At 43.7% G+C, this 21,474-nt stretch overlaps 1 protein-coding gene across 6 annotated transcripts in view; it reads right to left on the bottom strand.

Annotated features, from left to right (window-relative positions):
* CREBBP (CREB binding lysine acetyltransferase) overlaps positions 1 to 21,474 on the bottom strand; it is a 96,364-nt gene that overhangs the window by 44,548 nt on the left and 30,342 nt on the right. For all 6 annotated transcript variants that reach the window (XM_079320500.1, XM_079320499.1, XM_079320498.1 and 3 more), the window contains 3 exons: positions 12,893 to 13,069; positions 2,356 to 2,605; positions 1,682 to 1,795 (listed from right to left, as the gene is read on the bottom strand). In XM_079320500.1, the coding sequence (XP_079176626.1) occupies positions 1,682 to 1,795; positions 2,356 to 2,605; positions 12,893 to 13,069 (541 nt within the window). The remainder of the gene's footprint in view (positions 1 to 1,681; positions 1,796 to 2,355; positions 2,606 to 12,892; positions 13,070 to 21,474) is intronic.

A 21,474-nucleotide genomic window follows, 5' to 3' on the forward strand; every position in this document is an offset into this window, starting at 1 on the left:
CCTCCACCTGATCAGGCACAACATTGTAAAAGGCACATACCAATGTAAATCATTTCACAATCCTTCCTGAATGCCCAAAAAGGGTATTGTAGCCTTTTACAATACAGCCAAACAAGTACTTTTAGTGTTCCTCTTCCACCTCCCAATAAACCAAGAGGTGTTACTTGTATGACTCAGAGACATAATCCAGGACAAAGAACCCTGCACCACTGGATTATTGATTAACTGAATAGAAGGAGATTTCATATCTATCTCCCTCCATATGCAACAAGAGAGGCAAATTCTACACTTATCCACTACAGTTCTGTTGCAGTCAGAGAATATCCTATTTGATCCCATAGCAAAATTATTTTTAAGGATTGTTTATGTTCCAGCTTTTGTTCTCTTACGATCAGCTGTATGAGCAACAAAACAAATAGTGCACAAACTACTTTTCTCCAGCAGCTTGTGTGGAAAAATACAATTCTGTTCTGGTAGATGTTGTTAGCACTTTGATAACAACTGTGTAATAAGGATGTTAAGCACAAATGGACCATGACATATTAAAAAGCAAAGCTTTCAGCACATTTTTTTGAGGCCCAAACAAGTAATCACTTGCAACAAATTACTACTTTCAAAGCACAAGATTTATCTTGTTTACCAAGGAGAAGTTTGGCAAAATGAAAATAAAATCCTGACCTCCACGTAGCTCTATAGTTATATTTTTTTTTCAGTTTTGGAGGAAGAAAATCCCTCCTTAAACCATAAAGAGAACATGTTCCATGGATAATTTTTGTAGTTTTAGCAGCTACTCTCCCCCCTGCCTTAATCCCACCTAAGGTAGGAGTAATTCTCCATCCTTCAAGGTTTACTGGTGTTCCTCATTGCAGTCTCAGCTTAGCTGGAAATTAACAGAATGCTTCCAATCCAATTCCAATGTACAAGCTTTGCAAGCCCTGCAGCAATTTTCCATTTCTTAACCCTTATTTAAATATACTTAGGCATAACATTACTTAAGACTTCTAGAACTTTACATCAATGCTGTAAAATGTTCCACCCTGGCATCTTTTCAAAGGATTTGATGAGAAGCAAATCTACCAACATAAGTTCAGCATTTTCTTTTTCAGAGCAAGAGAGAAGAAGAAATAAACTACAAATGGACCAGCCCCAAGGATCAGTAACAGCTCAGTTATTATAAAAACCAGGCATGATTTACAGAACTACAGCTAACCTATACCAGTGTTAAATACACTTAATCTTACACTTAAACACCCAGACCTTTTCACATGAGAGAATTTTTCAAATATTTTTGATTATTTTAAATCGTGATCATGCTGATTTAATTTGTTTCTAGCAGCAAGCAACACAATCAAGTAACTTATCTCCTCCTCAAACCCCTACCTACATCCCAAACTGCTCATACCTGGAATCTATTGACTTGCCCCACAATGAAACCACCAGTTGGAAGTTGCCACACCCTTCAAAAAAGATATGTGCTTGAGCTCAGATTTTCCCAATTATTGTGCATTTAAGTCATAAAATGCATTCAATGATCAGAAATGGAAATTCACTGCTATATTTATCCTTGTACAAGATTGTTAACAGCTACTAAGTTTGTTGAGACACTGTCAAGAGTTTATTCCTCCACTGCACCGTGTGATTTAACAGTTTTAATGGTGACAGCAGTAAGAGAAGTACTCACGTTGTTGGTTTCTTTTGTCACTGGCATTTTTCAGAGGAAGGCACACGGGACAGTCGTGCCGAGTACAATTCTTCCAGTGGGAGATGATTTGTCTCGAAGATGCACAATGAGCAACTGCAGCAAGGGAAAGCAAGAGTTAAGAGTCACTCCTTGGTTGATTGGTTTTCAATTATTTCATTTTTTACAATTCTATTCTTCAACTGGTTTTGAATTCTTTCATTTTTTAAAGTAACTCTATTCTTTCTTCTTTGCAAGCAATTCTAAAATAGCAAGCAAAAACAAGTAAATTTTTTGTGATCCACCAACAAATGAAGGTAAGTAGTTCTAAAATTTAAGACATGGTGGACACTACATCCTCCTTATACAACAGAGATGAAAAGGATGATTGCAAGGCTACACTGCTACCATCCTACTTCCAAAAGGCAAATACTGCAATACTATAGATATAACTAAACACAACTGAAATATCTTGTGATTAAGTGCAAATGAAAGAAAATTTAAGACAAAGACATGGTGGATATCACACAATACAGCAGAGGAGATGAAGATACTGGCAAGACAAAGTTGCATTGCGCTCTCTAAAGTGCAGAGAAAGAAGAACCAGGAGCAGCTTAACCCCCCAGCCAGCGCTGTCAGGGGGATGGGCAGAGCAGGCTGGGCACAGCAGGGCTCACCTTGGCAGGCCTTGCCAGCCTGGCAGTGCGTCATGTGGTTGAGGACGTTCTTCATGGTGCGGCAGTGCGGCAGCGCGCAGGCGCGCACCTCGCCGTTGGCCTGCTCGCGCCGCTGACACTTGTGGGCGTGCAGCAGCAACACCAGCTGCTGCTGGATCAGCTTGCGCTTCTCGGGGTCTGCCGTGGGCCCCGTGGCCATGGCCTGTGCTGGCACCATGCCCACCTGCTGCACTTGGGTTTGCATCTGGGACTGGGAGAAAAACAGACAGTTCACAATTGTGCCCGCCTTCATCTTGTTGCAAACGTTCGAGTATCACCAAAGCGTTCGCTGAGTTACAGGGGGTGACCTTAGCACTCTCTACGACTCCCTGAAATGGAGCAAACTCCTGAAACTTCCTGGAGGTCTCTTGCTCCAGGCAGCACTGACAGAACCAGAGGACATAATCTCAAGCTATTGCATATTAGAAAAAGTTTTTTGCAATAAAGAGTGATCAAGTACTGGAATGGTCTGCCCAGGAAGGTGGTGGATTCACCATCCTGGATGTGTTTAAAAAAAGACTGGACGTGGCACTCAGTGCATTTAGTTGAGGTATTAGGGCATGGGTTGGAGTTGATGATCTTGAAGGTCTCTTCCAACCTAATCATTCTGGGAATTCTGTGGAGGGTTATTGCACCACACCCTGTAGCATTCTCAAACATTTCTAATGCTGGAACAATCTCAGTGTATTGAGAGGTTCCTCTGTTCAAACACTTACACAAAGAGTTTAAACTACAAGCCATTCAAAATACTGTTTATTAGGAAGACCACAATTCCAACAGCAGTGAGCTCTTATCACACTCAGAGATGGAATTCTTTAAGGTCCCTTCCAACACACACCATACTATAATTCTATTATTTCAAGCTTGTTTAGTATTATGTTTTCATACTATAGGTCAGATTTTCGTATTATAGATTTTATACACATCAACCCTAGCTCCTTGTCCCTAACAAAGTGAGGAGTCCAATGGGAGAAGACAGTCAAAATTCTGTGACAGTCTCCAAAAGCCAGAGCTGATTTTCCATGCCTGAGTTAGCCCTTTTTCTCTCAAACTGATATTCCTTCCATAGAGAAAATTCCCAGGCCAAGCTGTATGTAGTTTTCTCCTAGGAAGGGCCACCAGAACCTGGGTTGCATTATGGCTACTGAAGAGTACTAGAGTTACCACAGGGTGACTTGGGTTCTATCAGCTTTAAAATCCAGTGTTTTACTCCAGCATCCATTCTTTATGGACACACTTCTCCACCAAGGCCTGAGCTGTGCCTGACAGTGCAAACCCAGAGATCTTCAGTCTAAGGTACAGCTGGTAACAGTGCAGAAGAGAAACAGCCTCTAACATGTCAATTATTCAGCACAGATTAGGCAGCTTTTCTACCTTCCCAGACAAATGTAGAAACTTGACTTTTAAATTGACTTTCAGCCTGCAATGACTCCCCTAGCATGAACAGATATGGGACTGCAGAAGTGCTGAAATCCCTGTGATTTGCAGCCTCAATTAATCTTATGGACAAACAAGCAACTGTCTCAGGAATCACTTTGATTATGCACTGTGAAAACAGCTTACCACAGGAAAGCTCACCAAATTCCAAGCTAACTAAGGAAAACCAGCTATGAAAAACACTTTTAAATAGAATATAGGAACATTAGGATTATGCTGGGAAGGTAACAGAGGAAATAACTAACCACAGCCTTTGTACCACATTTAAAGAAAATCAGGTTTAAGTGTCAGCATACACCATTTGTAGCCCACTCTACTTCTAACCTTTGAGCAGGATTCCCCAGGAAAGTCCATGGCCTACAAAATCCTACTTTTCTTAGGCCAACAAGAAGTTCTTTTTACTCCAGCAGCAAGCTTTGTCCCTGCACATCAGGTTTTGGAGCTTGCTTTTCCTCTGGGGAATGAAACACACAAGATCAAGCAGAAAACGCCATGTCTGGTATTTGATGGAGGAAGTGGGGACTCTGCCACTTGATTATAGTAAGTCTTAGACAAAGAGGAATTGTTGAATCTGTTTGTCTTGGGCTTTCAAGAGAAAGAACAATAAAAGGAATAATGGGGTGAATGAAGGAAACCCATGAACATCTGCTCTCACTGCATGCAGCTGAAATTCAGTCTTCCATTTCTCCTGTGAACAAATCCATAGAGCAGAGAGGTTTAGCTGAAACAATTCTTGGGTCACAAATAGGAAACAATTAGTTCAGCTAATCTGCAGAAAAATACAGCCATCATGCCAAAGAAAATCTTGTTGGAAGTGAGGCTTTCATCCCAGTCAAAGAATTGTTTCCCAAGCCAAGCTCTCCTTTTATTACTACCCTTCCAGTTAACAGACACAACTGCAGCTGTATCAGCACAGATGTCCTGACCCAGAAGGGTTTCTTGAAGACTGAGTAACAAAAAGCAGAATTGCAGAGTAGCAGTGGTTTGAAGAACAAAGCAGTCTCAGTCCAGATTGGTGAGTCTGCAGGTAGGCACAAAACCCCCTCAGAATATAAAGCTTCTTGTTGTTTCACCTGATTGACTGACAATGTTCTTGCTGAAACAGGAAGTTCAGGCACTTCTGGAGCCACAATTAAAATGAATCACTCAACAGTCAGATAAACAGGGCAAAAAAAGATATTTTTGTTTCTCTTTCTACTTGCTCCACCATCAACAGAGCAAATGGATCAGAGGTGGGAAATCAGTTTTCTAGAAACTGAGTTATACACACCTCTACAGGGTAAGGCAGCTATTAATACCCTTTAAAATTATGGAAACTCATTCACAGAGGAAGATTGTTCTGCCCTGTCCCTATCCTGAAGGCCAAAAGACTCCTGCAGATCTGGGCAGCACAGATGCACAAGAATCTCGTTGTTGTGGACTTGGATGGACTCAAATCTCCCTGGAGGTTTTACTTCACTGAGGTGACCAGCAATTCTCAATGTTTTTATGCATTTATATTCAAAAAACACTCAACACTGTCAAGATGGAACACTATGTACCTTTCCTTATAAAAGCAGGCAGCACTCTCAGCAGCAGTGGCAATCTTACAGCAGGTAAACAATGCAATACACAACTCTGCTTCAGCTCCACTCTACAGAGCATTAAGGTTTTGAAATACCATTCTTCTTCTGTAATTTCTGTTTCTTTCCATGTTTTTTCCCCCTCTCTCTGATAGAAGAATGTGACTTTCACCATATGAGGACAAATCCTGCATTTAAAAAATACCTTTTAGTTCTATAAGAGAGGTTTGTAATCAACAGCAGATCTTAGTGAGGTTATTAAGAATCCACTGCCACAAATCCCACACATGGGTACATTAAGGTGAAACACCCTCAAACTTCTTCAGCTCCCTTCCAACCACAGGCTTCAAGTGTGATCCTGAGGTCCTTCTAGAGATGGAATAGCACCAAGTGGATACACCCATGAACTGTAAATCTCAAACACCTTCTAATTAGCAATGTTTCTATCTGACTGAACTGTTCATAGTGTGATCAGCTCCAATAATGAGTATCCCAATACAGTTCCAGTAAGATTCAAAGAAGTCCTTCCTGCTCACAGGATTTGCAGCTCTGAACAGCCCTGGGAGCATCACTCTGTCCCAAAACTGAAGGAAAGCTCAAACAGCACCTATTGAGTGGCATCAAGGCAAAAGGCATTCTCCACTTGATGACCAGAGCTTTGCTGGGAAAGTGACACAGGACCAGTTTCCATTTCTTGCAATTCATGTGGATGGTTTCCCTGGTTCCACCAGTTACTCTCAACAGCCATGGAATGAGCAGCCTGGTCCTGTCCAAACAGGAATGATCCTTCTGACCCCAGGAACACCAGGATTTACTATGGCCCCAGAGGCTGGAGCACAAATGGGCTGAGATGAGCACTACAAGCACAAGCACAAACCCTGCAGTGCTGCATTTCCTCACCCAAGGAACAGGAGGAATCAGAATCTGAGTCTGAATGGTGGGCAGAAGACTCCACAGGAGAGGAAGAGAGGCTTGCTGAGGTGGACAGAGCCTCAGAAGGCTGTCCTGCTGTCAGGAGGGAGGTGAGTGATGGCAGTCTATAGCACCAAGATGAGCTCTGGCAGTGCTCCAGGGAATGAGGAGAGGTAGAGACACATTCAGCTCCTGAACACAACGCCAACATAATCACAGAATCATTTTGGCTGCAACAGCTGAGATCATCGAGCCAAACCTGTGCCCAATTCCACCTTGTCACCAGCCCAGAGCACTGAATGCCACATCCAGGCTTTCCTGAGACACCTCCAGGAATGGGGACTACAACAGCTTCCAATGCCTGGAAGGGGCTTTTCCCTTTCTGGGAAAAAATCCTTCCTAATGTCCAACCTTAACTCTCCCTGGAGCAGCTTGAGGCTGTGCTCTTAACATGAAGAATGTGTTTAGAGCTCAAGATTTATTTCAAAGCTTTGGCACTGACATGGACAAAGGCAGAGCTTTCATGTCAAGGGTAAACAGGAATATTTTCAACTTCCCACTTCCACCCCTGAGTGTAGTGAATGAACCTGCAAGCCCATGACAACCTCAAAGGTGAGAAGGCTCCTATGGTCAGGCCACAGAAATAACCTGAACAGCTGGTCAGTGCATTTAGCTTTCATTTGCTAAAGGAATTTTGGTTTAAAACCAGCAAAGGTCTCAATTCTATGCCATTGAGTCTGCTAGGCATCAAGGTTGGATCAGCATCTTTCTTAAGGATACACTTGTGGAGCTTCATCTTTCTGATTTGCAGAACCAGCAAATGCCAAGAAACATACCCTGAAGAAGTGTTTCAAAGCAGAAAAAAGGACACAGCAATGGATACTCTCCACCACTTATATTTGCATATGGGGGAGGGAGAGTGGAACACAGGCCAAAGCATTGGGAAAAGATTAATTCCTCTTTGTCAGTTTTTGCCAACCTGGCATTGTATTTACAGATGATGCAAAAGCTAAAATATTCCACCATTCAAAACAATCCACGTCCCCAGGATGAACTCCTGCACTAAGGCAAGACAGAGATGCTCTGCTCCCAAAAAAACAGCATCCTTTCCCAGGCACTGAACACTAGCTGTTGGATTTGTTTCCAGCTTATTAAGAGCTTCTCCTTTAGACCCAAGCAGAGTCTTTCCCCAGCTGTTTACTGCTGTAAATCAGGTGGGATTTTCTTGAGGAAGGAAAGGAGTGAGTTTGTCTGTGAACAAGACACTGAATTTCAGAGTGGAGGTCAGGGCAGGCACAGGGAAGGTGAGCACAGCTGACAGCAAGCCCAGCAGAGACTGGAGAATGCTGAAGAGAGCAGCAAGCAGACACTCAGCATGCTGCCAGTGCAACAGCCACAGACCTTTCCACAGGAAGAGAGGAGAGTGGCTGTGCTGCAAGAGAGGAAAAAAATCACAGAAAGGGTCAGAACACAGGCCTTCTACCTTGGAAGGGCACAAGAGTTAAGTGATTCTTCATAAAATCTTTTCTTTCTGGCCTCTAGAATAAAATACCAGTTGTCTATTTTAAGTAGCTACAGTTCTGCTTGCTCTAATTAAACCTGGCCTCCCAGTTTAAAAGCTTTCTTCCTCTCCCTCAGAGGTCTGCAGCAAGGCACACCTGAGACATCCTCACCTCTCAGGCACTGCTTCTGTCTTCTGATCAAAATCTGCTATTACAGAAATCCATAGGACATAAAAAGAAACAAGGAAGATCACAACAGAGAGCTCCTGACGCAGTTTAGCAAGAGATGAGGGGGGAAAAAAGCACAGGAGAAGATGTGCTGCTCCAGTTCTAAGTCAAGAATTGAAGAAAAACTATTTCCTTCTCTTCTACAAAGCAATATTCTCTCAACTCCATCTGCTGGTCATAGGAATAACTGTGAAACCATGCTGGTGTTTGGAAGCCAAACTTCCCCCATTGTACTCCTAACCCATGCAGAAATACCAGATTTACTGGAATGTCCACAAAGGAACCATCCACCACCACCCTTGGAACATGCAGCACTGCAGGGAGTGCAAAGCTTCAGCAAGTTTGGTGGAAAAGCCTCACAGGGCTCCCCTCAGCAGCTCCTCCTGGAGCCTGTGCACTCCAGAACCAGTGGCTGCTGGCCCCCAGGGTGGCTGCTGGCCCCCAGGGTGGCTGCTGACCCCAGAGTGGCTGCTGGCCCCCAGAGTGGCTGCTGGCCCCCAAAGTGGCTGCTGACCCCCAGAGTGGCTGCTGGCCCCCAAAGTGGCTGCTGACCCCCAGAGTGGCTGCTGGCCCCCAAAGTGGCTGCTGACCCCCAGAGTGGCTGCTGGCCCCCCAAAGTGGCTGCTGGCCCCCAGGGTGGCTGCTGGCCCCCAGGGTGGCTGCTGACCCCAGAGTGGCTGCTGGCCCCCAGAGTGGCTGCTGGCCCCCAAAGTGGCTGCTGACCCCCAGAGTGGCTGCTGACCCCCAGAGTGGCTGCTGACCCCAGAGTGGCTGCTGGCCCCCCAGAGTGGCTGCTGACCCCCCAGAGTGGCTGCTGGCCCCCCAAAGTGGCTGCTGACCCTCAGAGTGGCTGCTGACCCCCCAGAGTGGCTGCTGGCCCCCAAATTGCCTGCTGGCCCCCCAGAGTGGCTGCTGACCCCCAGAGTGGCTGCTGGCCCCCAGAGTGGCTGCTGGCCCCCCAGAGTGGCTGCTGGCCCCCAAATTGCCTGCTGGCCCCCCAGAGTGGCTGCTGACCCCCCAGAGTGGCTGCTGGCCCCCCAAAGTGGCTGCTGGCCCCCAGAGTGGCTGCTGGCCCCCCAGAGTGGCTGCTGACCCCCAGAGTGGCTGCTGGCCCCCAGAGTGGCTGCTGGCCCCCCAGAGTGGCTGCTGGCCCCCAAATTGCCTGCTGACCCCCCAGAGTGGCTGCTGGCCCCCCAAAGTGGCTGCTGGCCCCCAGAGTGGCTGCTGGCCCCCCAGAGTGGCTGCTGGCCCCCAAATTGCCTGCTGGCCCCCCAGAGTGGCTGCTGGCCCCCCAGAGTGGCTGCTGGCCCCCCAGAGTGGCTGCTGGCCCCCAGAGTGGCTGCTGGCCCCCAGAGTGGCTGCCCACCAGGCTGAGAGCCTGAGAGCAGAGCACAGCCCAGGGATGGTGCAAGATCTCACTGCAGCTCAGCACTGCCAGTCCTGTATCAGAACCATCCCAGCAGCACTGAAGCTCAATCATGTGTCACCAAAACTTCCAACATCAGAAGCAACATTTTTCTTTTGGAAACAACCTTTCAGTCAACTTCTCAAGCTGCTCATTCTGCAGGGAATTCTGTAAAGGGAACTACAGAATTCTGTAGTAGCCCCACAAAGCAAAAGCTAATGTGCTGTTTGATTCACCATTAAAACAAAGCAAACAAACAAAATCAATCCATCCTGCTGGCACTGAAAATTAATACCTTAATGCTGACCTCTTAATCATTTTAATACCATAAGGTTTGTTCTTCTTTTCTAATTAAAGAGATTAATCCAAAAGTGCTTCTCAGGGTGTAGTGTAAGGTCATGCCTGGAACATGGAACTAACACTCCACAGACCCACTTTACTGGCCAGGCAGGGGGGACTGGAGAGTGCTGCTCTCAGGAGAGTGGCAGCCTGAATTTGGATCAAAAATCCAAATCCACAGCTGCAGCACATTTGTGCTGGCTGCCAGGGTTATGCCTGCCAGTGAGAAGAGTCTTGGTAATTGTTGGTGATACAGTGTCACAGTAATGATTAGAATAATGTGGGTTAAGAAACTTAATCATCTTTTACTTTTGCAGTACATGTATAAAGGTGTAAGGCTAAAGACTGAAAGGAATATTTAAAAATATTTATGTTTTCAGGACTTAGGGGTCCTCAGACAATGCTGCTTCCTCTTCTCTTGTTCAAACACCCCCTGTGGTAACCACAGTGCTCAGTGCCATGCTGCAATCTGGTTTCCTGCCTCAGGCCACACACCACCAGTGTTTTCATTCACATGGGTTTGTCTCTCACATGGAATAGTACTTTGGGGGCCCTTTAAGATAAGGATAGTATAGAGTGCTGGTTGAGCAAGATATGTGGTTGCACTTATCCCACAAAGGACCCTGAATGGGGTTTTTTTGGTTTTTTTAAAATATGCAGTTATCTTTCACTTGTTGTAGTGGATGGAGTCTGGATTGGTCCTCCACAGGTTCATTTCTGATCCATGTTAACACAACACAACACCCTTTTCACACCACTGCTGCCTCCCTCAGGGAACAGCACAGGCCATGTCTCCAGGCCAAGCACATTAAATAAACCATCATCTCCAGGGACCTAAAGCATCCCAGGACACAGAAAAGGCAATGGGACTGCAGCAGGAATGCACAGCAGGATTGCTCAAACACTGCAGCTCTGCTCTGGGGACCTGCCTGTCACAAGCTGCTTTTCTCAAGAGCCTTTTGGGTCACATTTTGGTTGCCCAATGTGAGTGACAGATGTCACTTAAATGTGTGTTTCTGTAACTCATGGAACTGCTGTGGATTTATTTTACCCTTAGGTAATGCCTTAACATATGAAATAAGGTTTAGCAAGCCAGAGCCTACAAACCTCAAGTTCTGAGTCAGCAGATTCTGCCAGTCTTACTCTCCTTATGCCTCTGTGCTTCAAACTGGGGCAATACATCTTTATCTCAGAGAGGTGCTGTGAAAATGAACTAATCCAAAGTATCTGCCTGCTCCAGTGCTGACTGCCTCAGGAAAGAGCATTTGGAAATGACCAAGTGAGATATATTACAACATACAGCCAGCAATGCCCACAGCTACACAGAGAGCTGCAAAAATAGAACTAAATGTTGACTGTGTGCTCTTTCCAGGGGCTCTGTTCATATTGTTCACTGAATAAAGCAAAGTCCCTGTGGAAGGAATAACATATGGCCATGGATGTGCTATTACCAAATAATTACACTGCCTTACCCACTGTTGCCAAATAAAGGTTAAATTCTAACAAGTGTGACATTTCTTTTCAAGTTCTTGACTTTGCAATAGAAATGTTTAGATGGAAATTCAGTTTTTGAAGTTACACTCCTGTCAGGACCACCATGTGAGTTGAGACCTTTGGGCTCCACAGTACCAATGTCTGTTGGCTGAAATGCCCATTACTCTCTGTGCTGGTGTGAAAGAAAAGATATATTGGACATGCAAAGCTTTTGACACCTGAGAAACAAAGACAGATGGTTCTGATTGTTCTCTCAGTTGGTATTTTTGACATTTTAAAACTGCAATTGATACTACTGGGGAAGTTTCCCTTACTTTTCTCTTTCTCTTGGATAAGATGGGAGAAAGAAAACGGTTTTTCATTTTATTTCTCTTCCATCACCTGACAAGCCTTGATGGCAAATACCTTTCTTATTCCACCTCAATATTGACCACTACATCCTATACTAGTAAGTGAGTATATTAAGGTTTAGACTTTCCCAAACCTGGCTTTTAAATGACCACAAAATTAGGCTTCAAGATCACCTGGTCCCTGAGGACCTGATCACCTGGGGAGACCTGCAGGCTCTCTGCAGCATCAAGACAATAACTCACTCACTTTACACCTGATCCAAACACTTAATAAACACAACTAGAGTGGTCATGCAGCAAATTGTCTTTTAAAAATATTCTGCAAGAGTACAAGTGATGTTCTGAACATGGTGTGATGGTCTTAACCCAGTCACAAGCTCCTTTCCATAATCATAAACAGTAAATGATAGATGATATTAAAGAAAGATTTCACAGAGTAACTAGAGGAAAATTAGAAAGTGATTCTTTAAAATCAGGAGAAAAGGGGAAGTTCATTGCATCCTCTTGCCTCTCATACAGAGTCTATTAGTGACAGGCAGGTAGCAAACACAGTGATGAAAGAGCAAGCACTGGTTGTGCCAAAAAGTAGCTTTTTTTGATTTAAATTAAAAAATAAGCAATTTGCATCTTATGGAAGGTCTTACAAGTTTCTATAGTAACTGCTATCATGTATAAGAATATAAAATGCAACAAGCTGGAGTTTCCATAGAAACAACACAAGCAGTTTGATTAATACGTAACATCCTGAGACAAACGGGAATATTTAATTTAACTTTATAAAGAGAACTCTGGTAAACATCATACTATAAACTTGTAAGGTATCCTAATAAGAATTGTTCTTGCAAGCTTGTGACATGCAAGTCATGCACAGTATAAAGTGAGAAGCATCTGGGGTGTTTACCACATCAGTTCCAAAGGATATTAGGTACTATTTAGTTTCAGGAAGCTGGTGATGTACCCAACACATTCTAATTGACACACAGAAGGTAAAGACACTTTTATCTGGTTTGTAACTAAATATACCAGCCAAAATGAAAGGATACAAGGCAGCTTTTATAACTGTGACTCTTGAGGAGGTATAACTGCATAAAAGTGTACACAAGTTTTATAAACACACCACAGAGGGGAAATGAGGAACCACGGGAAAACTCTGATGCTTAAACGACCGTGGAGAATTAATTTGATAACGTTGCAGAAGCTGGATCACCCAAGAATTTAAGAAGCACTAGGAAGAGGTAAAGAGTGCTGGAAGCAGCAGGTCCAACTCACCATGTTTGGCACACTGGTGACAGGAGTACTCTTGATGTCGGCAGGGAAGGGAGACAGACTGTTGGCCATGGCCGGCTTGTTCGGCAACTGAGGAGTCACTCCTGCAGCTCCCATCTGCTGCCCTCCAGTCTGACTGAAAGGCTGCCCAAAGGGAGTAGTGTTACCTGTCATTCCCAGCTGGAAAAGAAGGAATGAATGAAATGATTAGGATTTTCATGATTCCAAAGGGAGATTTAAAAAAAAACCAAACAAACATATGTCAAATATCCGGCTTTGCATTCGCACAGATCAAATTCCAGTTTAATTTTCTCAATATTAAATTCTCAGTATTAAAGTAATATTTTTACAACTTTTACCAAGTTAAAATATATCCTAAAAAGATGTTTTACAAATATCTTATTTTACAAATATCTGCAATGTGGGGCTGAAGTCTTGCAATTCAACTTACAAAATCAAAGGAAAACACCAGATCATCCTTCCCAATCCACATTGACAGAAATCACTTTTTTGGAACTTAGGAAGACCAAACAAACTTCAAATGCTGTGATACTTTGTGCATTCTAAGCACAAAGCATGACTTTGTACACTGACAGATGGGAAGGGAGGGGAATATATGGAGGCATCAAGCAAATGGTTATCAGCTCATGTTTTGGTACTTGAGGAGAAGTGTCTGAGCAAAAAGATGTCTGAAGCTGACAGCCTTGACAAATGACACCCTGAGAGCTCCCCGAGACTAGAAAACAGAAACACAACTGCCCCTGAATGACTGGAGAGAACATTGTACATCCCAAGGGCCACTTGGCCTGCAAGAGTCTCCCCATGGTGAAATCTCCTCCACTGGAGATCTCACAGAATCACTGAGCTTGGAAAAGACCTCCAAGACCATCAAGTCCAGCCTGGGACCCATCACACCTTGTCACCAGCCCAGAGCCCTGAGTGCCATGTCCAGGCTTTCCTTGGACTCCTGCAGGGATGGGGATTCCACCACCTCCCTGGGCAGCCCCTTCCAATGTCTGGCCACTTTCTCTGGGAAGAAATTCCTCCTGCTGTCCAACCTGAACCTCCCCCAGCACAGCTTGAGGCTGTTCCTTCCCATCCTGTCCCTTTTTTGTGGGAGCAGAGGTGACCCCCACCTGTGTCCACCCTCCTGTCAGGGAATTGCAGAGGGTGAGAAGGTCCCCTCAAACCTTCTCTTCCCCAGGCTGAGCCCCCCTAGTTCCTCTCAGTCCCTACTCAACAGATCACATTTGTTCACCCCCCCTGCCTTGCACTGGGAGGATTTCCAGCTGACTTTATGACCCAGTCCTAAACATGAATCCAACCACTGAGAAAAGTCTTTGTTTGAAATAGTAAATCCTATTTTCCTCTTCCCTTTACCTCTCCAGCCTTTCCTTCCTCAACACAGTGGTGTTCCATGGTCCTGGTCTCTTCCCCAGCCTTGCCAGAAGGGATTCAGAACTATTCCCACAGCTGGAGGAAGGACTGCTCCCATCAGCTTATCACTGGAACAGCCTCATAATGAGGGATTATTCAGAGGTTGCTTTTTATGCTTACAGGAATTGGGCTGAACAAGCAGTTGAGGAAACACCAGTTACAAGCAGTAAATTACACTGGGGCAGAGTCCAATGAACACAATTTGACTGGGCCTTGTCCTCTTTGTCCCTGTACTTTGTACCCTCTGCTTTCAGACAGCTGGCCCTGCCACTCTCCAAGCAGCTTTATGTTAGGAAATGCTCCCTTTCCCTGCATCCTGCCCAGTGACTGCTGCCAGATTTGGGCCTTTCTTCACTTTACAACGTTCTATCTTTACACATTTAAAAAATCCCAAAAGCTGTTACTTTGCAATATATGAGGTTATCAAATATGTGCTGTGTCCCAGAGTAAAGCTGAATAATTCAAATAGCAAGTAAGATCAAAAATTAACATCCAAAGTTTAGTCCCAAGACTGACTGCCTTTAATGAGAAGTGGTGTTAGCTACTATCACATTGCACAAATATAAAGAATTGAATTTTCTCTATTTCTGTGTTTGTTTTGCAGACTGCATGTTCAGAGAAATTAGTTTAATTATTATTTATTACACCACAGATTTTGGCAGCTTTCTCTGAAGAATTAATAGCAAAGTATTTAATAAAATTTCCCACTTAACCCACTATTTCAGACAAGGTATGAGAAAGTGTCATCTGATAATGACAGCTGTTCATTAATGCTGTAGGGGTCTATCAGATCAACAGTGAAGAAAATTTCTGAAACTAAAAGTGAGATTCTGACAGCTTAGGAGAACTACTGAAACCTTTCAGAAGCCAGAAATAGGAATTAGCTCTGGGGCTCTTAGTTTTCTCATGTCTAATTCCCAACTACAAACTTTGCTGTTGGAAGGACTTCAAGTCATCTTGAACTTGCTTGGAATTTTGGAGGAGTTTTTTTTTTTTTTTTTAATGGAATAATATATAATATCCAGACTTTTCTGACAACCAGCACTACATTTCCTGCAGAACTTCCCAGTCACCACCAGCACTGGGAGACTGGAATGCTGCTCCAACAGGAGCCTCCTCCATGGTGCCATGGGCCACCCCAGCCTGCAGAACTCCCTGGACCTGGCACCCCATGGCTGGAGCAGACTCAGACACCAGGGAGGAGAAGGAAAAGGCTCAGACAGGCCAGGAATGCCCAACATGGATGTGCTCAGCTTGGGAACCTGGTGCTAAAAGCTTCTGGCAAAATCTTCTACAGCAGAATTTTCAATGAATAGAAGAGAGGTTTTGTTTGGGCAGTGAGAATGCTGAGTGAATTTCACCTCAAATATAAGTTCATGTTCCAAAAGAAACATCTCATCTCATTATCAGGAAATATTAATGCTTTTTTATTTAAGGAAGAATATTTAAAAATAGATTTTTAGGAAAAATATTGGAAATATTTTGGTCTCAAAAGACAGTTTCAAGTTGTTAAAACTCTAAATGACTAGAACATCCCCAAAGCACCTAGGCTCTGCAATCCTAACAGGTACCACCACGTGGTTGCTTCATTTTTATATTTCCTTTTCAGTAGATCTTGTTATTAGACAGATCACAACTCTGTACAACAACAAAGCAACATTTCCAATCTTCCAAGCTGAGTGCTTAATAGGATGAAGATAATTTTTTCTACTCTAGGTAGTCATTAAGTAATAAATACTTGATTGAAATGTTAAGAAATGCTTTGCAGTTTTTTTAAATCCAGCTGGAAGCAGAGTAGCTTCTATCTGAAACTTTGTATTTTGGTAAACCTGCTCTCTGCCACATTGTATTTCAGTGTCCAAAGCTGTGCTTTCATAAGGGAAAGGAATCTAAAGCTGAAGCATTACACCAGTCTGTAACTTTCAAAAAAAATAGCATAATTTGATGACATTGTAAAACATTAGACACGCATTTTAACCTACACTTCATTTTTGTAAATTACTGCCAATGAAACAAACTACTAAAGAATTCTTTTTTTGTTTGAAGTTCATCTTTAAAGAAAGTCTGAATAAGTGGAAAAACCTTTCCTAGGTAGCAGTCCCTGAAGTAAATATAGAGACAAAAATTAGGAGAGTTCATCCACAAGATGAGTTTATTAAAACTGATGGATGCTCATGGTTTCAGGGGGGTTTAAACTCAGTTTTTCCTGGGAAGAATTCAAATTAACAGGACTGTGATTTCCTGAGACTGAGAATACACAATACAATGTGAGCCCTGCTTGAACAAACTCTTATCTATTTTTTAACAGTTTCCAACCAAGCCTGGGATCAGCGAGGAGTTTCAGTGGCAGAACAACCTGCTGCCAAACAGCACTGAGATCCACAGCACCCCAGAGCTGGTGCTGCTGCCCTGAGGAGCAGCTCAGAATTGACTCCACACTGCCAGGCAGGGCAAACCACTGTCAGCTCCTCCCTGCTGGGATGGCAGCAAAAAGGAGGTGGAAGGAAAGGAAGAATCAGGCAGATCTCTGTGTATCACACACTGAAAGGTGCAAAGCATAAACTGCAAGTCCTGCTTAATTATCTGAGCCCAGTGACTTCTGTGGAACTTTAAACCATGGCTGACTGAAATCTCAAAACTGGCAAATACATGCAGAAGATTGAGTCTATACACTGTAAAGACTTGATCCTGCTTCTTTAATCTGCAAATGGAAACTGGCAGCTCCAAGCACAGGACTCAGAAGGCTCAAACACCCCAACTCCTGCCTCTGCTTCCAGGTTTTTTCCAGGCAGGTAAGGGAAGGTAGATACTCAGAAAACTTTTTTTTTTTTTTTTTTTTAATTTTTTTATTTTTATATTTCTGAAACAAAACTCTGATCCCAAAATAGATAGTTCAGGGCAAGATATCCAGGTAATTAAAAGTCACCAAGAAAGATAAACCAGCAAGAACACTGGAGTTTACAACCTGGTAAGAATAGTAATTTTTATGGGGAATTCTGAGACATCAAAAGATTTGCATTTCGCTTAAAGTTTGTTAAATTTACTTTCCTAAAAGGAAGGAAAGCAAATCCAGTGTAAGCTGTTTTCCATCTGCATGAATGTGCACCACAGGGCTACTCCACCTTCCATCAGGTGTAGCTCCATTACACCAAAAGCTGAAAGCTTCTGACAACCTGGGTTATGTTGTTCACTCCCATTTTGTTCTAAGCTCATGGATGTTCCCTACATGTTGCCTTTGCTCCCCTCCATCATTTCATCTCCCTTCTCTTCCTGTCACCATTTTCAGCACTTCTGCTCCCTGCACTCCATCCCCTGGTGGCTCCTTTCATCCCCCCTCATCCTCTGCAACTCATGTCTCATATTTATATTTCTGTGCTGCAATTTTGGGCAAATCTTGCTTCTTTTGTCCAGCTCTTTATGGTCACAGCTGCATGAATTCTGAGGGAGCAGAGCAGACTTCCCCAAGAAAGGGGTTGTTCTGTTCCACCAGCTGCAGTGGGGGAGATAAAGGGGTGTATCCCAAGTGCAAGTTAAGGCTAGAGGTGCCTCAAGAAGGAACACGATTAATGCAGGACACCACCTTAAACACATTATTTCTGCTCTAAAACAGTTCTCAGAAATATGATAATGACACTCTCCTTTAATGGAAAAGAGGCATTTCATTTAATAATTCTGCTATCCCAGGAAGACAAGTAGATTCTGTTCCCTTTTTTATCACTATGGCAACTCTCTAAGATACTGGAATCTATTACCAAGTGTGGATAGGAAATAGGGTATTTCACTCTACTCTCATAAGCCAAGGAATGTACAAACTTCCAAGCTGGGAAAAAACCCCCAGCACTTAAAACCTTTGTTCAGCTGCCTTGGTCTACAGGAGCCATCACCTGCAGTGGCCTGAGCAGCAGCTGTGGGAGGTGCTTCTCTCTCCTGTTTTGCATCTTAGTTATCTTCAAAGCAGAACAGCAATTCCATTTCCTCTAGTTCTTGGAGTTTCATGGATTTTATAGAGGAAGTCTGTGACTAAACCTACAAACCTTACCTGAGGGTGTAACTCAAAGGGGATGTGACAAGTGAGAAGTTCACCAATCTAACCCTGCAGACACCCTTTGGAGCAGACTGATCTCCACACTGTGTTGTTCCTCCTGCTTTTAAAGCTTTATTTTCTTTTCCCCTCTGTTCTTTAGCAACACTGACACACCATAGCACTTCTTCTCCAGCCCAGCATCAAGGAGATGGGTTATGCTCCCTCTTGTACACCAAGTGTTCAGGCTGTAAATAAACTCTACCCTTCCCTCCTCTAAGTTTTTATCAGCTGTCCCCTCACCTCCACCAGCAGAGCTCTCACTGCTGCAGCCCAGGGTCCTCCATCACCACATTCCTCCAGGCTCCCAGCACATGCAACCACCACAACAGGCTGCAAACCCCACTCCCTGTTACACATCATTTCCTGCTCCCTTTTTCTCCTTCCTCTCCAACACAGTCAGAAACCTCACAACTGCATGCAGCTATGCTCCCTGCAATCCCTTTTCCTTTGGGAAATTCTGCTCTCCCCTGTTGCCCCAGCCCACCTTTCACTCCAGGGATTCCAAATTTAATAGAAGGTCTGGCAGGACAGACTGAGTTCAGCCTCAATTTTTCTGTGAGAGAGAAAGCACCTGAATTTGTAGGCATATGCCAAGGAGTAGCAACCACCTCTGATAATGCTCCTGGGTTTGTATCTTATACCACCACTACCACCTTAATGCCATACTTTTTTTTTTTTTTTTTAATTAGCTGGTCCAGACAGATTAGTCAAAACCCCCCCAAAACTACCCAAACCAAAAACCCAAAGCAACAAACTTATCTCCGAGTTAAATGTTGATTTTCATTAAATTCTGAAGTACTGACTCTGTACAAAAATGGAAGAAGGTTATTCTGGCCAAGTATTTAAAACCAAAACAACACAATGAGATTTGGACTGAGCTGACAACACAAAAAAATACTGAAAGGTTGATATGAGAACCAAAGAACTCAAAGCAGCATGGGCTCAGTGGAAAATAAGCCTGGCTGAAGTAATCTGATTATGATCCAATCCTATAAACTAAAAATAGTTATCGTTAATATTCAATTCATTATCTGCTGGATTTTTTTACTTGAAAACAGCCTGGAAAGAAAGGAAGCAAACGAGACAAGCTTGGCCAGACTTTGAAAGCCATGAATCTGCAAAATGCTTGAAGAAGAACAAATGTGAGCTCTCAATATGCCAGCAGGAGGGATGAAAAGACAATTGGATAAGGGGAAAGTGCCATCATTATGTGTCTGGAGTGATGGGGATGCTGCTGCAACAACGACCAACACCCTGTGGTAGTTCAGGAATGCCAGGTAAAAATGACAATCCAGAGAGGGCTTAAGTAGTCCTCAAAGGACTAACAGGCATGGCCAAAGACAGGCTAATTGCAATCTAATAACCTAATTTATTTAGCTTACTATTTAAGCTTATTAATTTGCTTATCTTATTATGGCATGGACTGAAGTGATTCTAAAGTACTGAGTTTGGGAATGAAAAGATGATAACACAAATATTTTCTGTTTAACAATGGTGTATCAACAGGTAGGAGCTGAAGCTCTGTAGCTTCAAAGCCAAAATCAGAAAAAAATGCAAGTGACTAAATACCACTGGAATTGTTAAGATTATATTCATGATTTATTTAAATAGTGTGTGCCTCTATTCATCAAGAGGAGTTAGCTCACAAAAATCATAAGACCTCTAATCAGAGGTATCCTATCTTTGTACCACTGCCATTTTCACATGCTTTAGTTTTTATAAAATGGAACCTTTTAACAGAAAGATAATGACAAGTTCTCTTCTGCTTGTCCAGAGAAAGATGAGAAGAAAAACCAATCTCTGGATAGTTGAGACCTTGACTAGAGTCCATTAACCAAACCCAGGGACCAAAGTCCAGGAAAGCAGAGATGCAGAATAGAAGCCAAAAAATGAATGAAACTATTGCAGCCTCTTCTGCACCCCAGAACTGTGTTACTGAGCAGGCTGAGAGCAGCTCCAGGTGATGGCTCTTGTAAAGACAGGAGATCACACACAGGATGGACTGCAGCACAGAATCCCATCCACTCACTCAATCCTGCAGCAATTAAGATACCTCTTCAGACTGACACTGACTGCAGGATCACAAATCCTGCAGCAATTAAGATACCTCTTCAGACTGACACTGACTGCAGGATCACAAAGCAGTTATATTGTTAGTTAGGCATCCTAGGGAAACTGCACATCTCCTCCCCCTCCCTCGGATCAATTTTTCTCTAATCACTTTGGAAATCACTGGTCAATTTGAGCCATTTTTCTTAATGGCCTCACAGATAATTAAGTTCCCAAGATTGCTGAGCAGAGATGGACAGGTAGATTATAAGCAGTTCTGCTTCTGGCCAGGACAGATTTATTTTTTGCAGTAGCTGGAAGGGGGCATGTCCAGGACACAGAGGTTATTCTGTACCACCACTGCTGAGGGTTTGGAAAGGGAGTCTCTTCCAGGGAGAAGAGGTGTTCTGAGCATTCTGCATGTGAACCATTCGCCTGTTTTCCTTATCTCTGCTGTTTCTTGCTCTTATCTCAACCGTGATCTTTGCCTTTTGTGACTCTCTCCTCTCCAACCCCCCGCAGGGGGTGAGGGGGTCAGGGAGAGTCTCAGTGCGAGCATTAAATTGGGGAATACCATTCTTAAACCACAACAGCCTTATCTGGCACCAGCGTGGCTCCACGGGTTCAGATAACAACACATCTGCCCAAGCGGCTCGGAAACAAATTTATCTTAGGTAGGGAGCCGCGGTCACAGCGCTGCTTTGTCTGCTCATGTGGGTGTGGTACTTAACCTGCTCCCTTAAGTGCTCATCACAGTGCTCTTTTACAGAGCAGCACGGACAGCAGGATGGCTTTGCTGCTGTACTGTGGGCTATCAGTTTATGACATGATAACATCGAGAGCAATGAGGGTCATCTGGATGGGTGTTCAGTGCTGCTCTCCTGCCCTTACTTCAGCACTCGCTGTGGGAATCCCTTAATAATCCTGCACAATCCGTGGGGGGAACGGGAGAGAATGATTTTTTTCCCAGCTTTCCACCCTCGTTTCCTCCTTCAGGCCTATTACAAGAGTTTTT

Source organism: Erithacus rubecula (genome assembly GCF_903797595.1).
Source record: "Erithacus rubecula genome assembly, chromosome: 17".
NCBI classification, from domain to species: Eukaryota; Metazoa; Chordata; class Aves; order Passeriformes; family Muscicapidae; genus Erithacus; species Erithacus rubecula.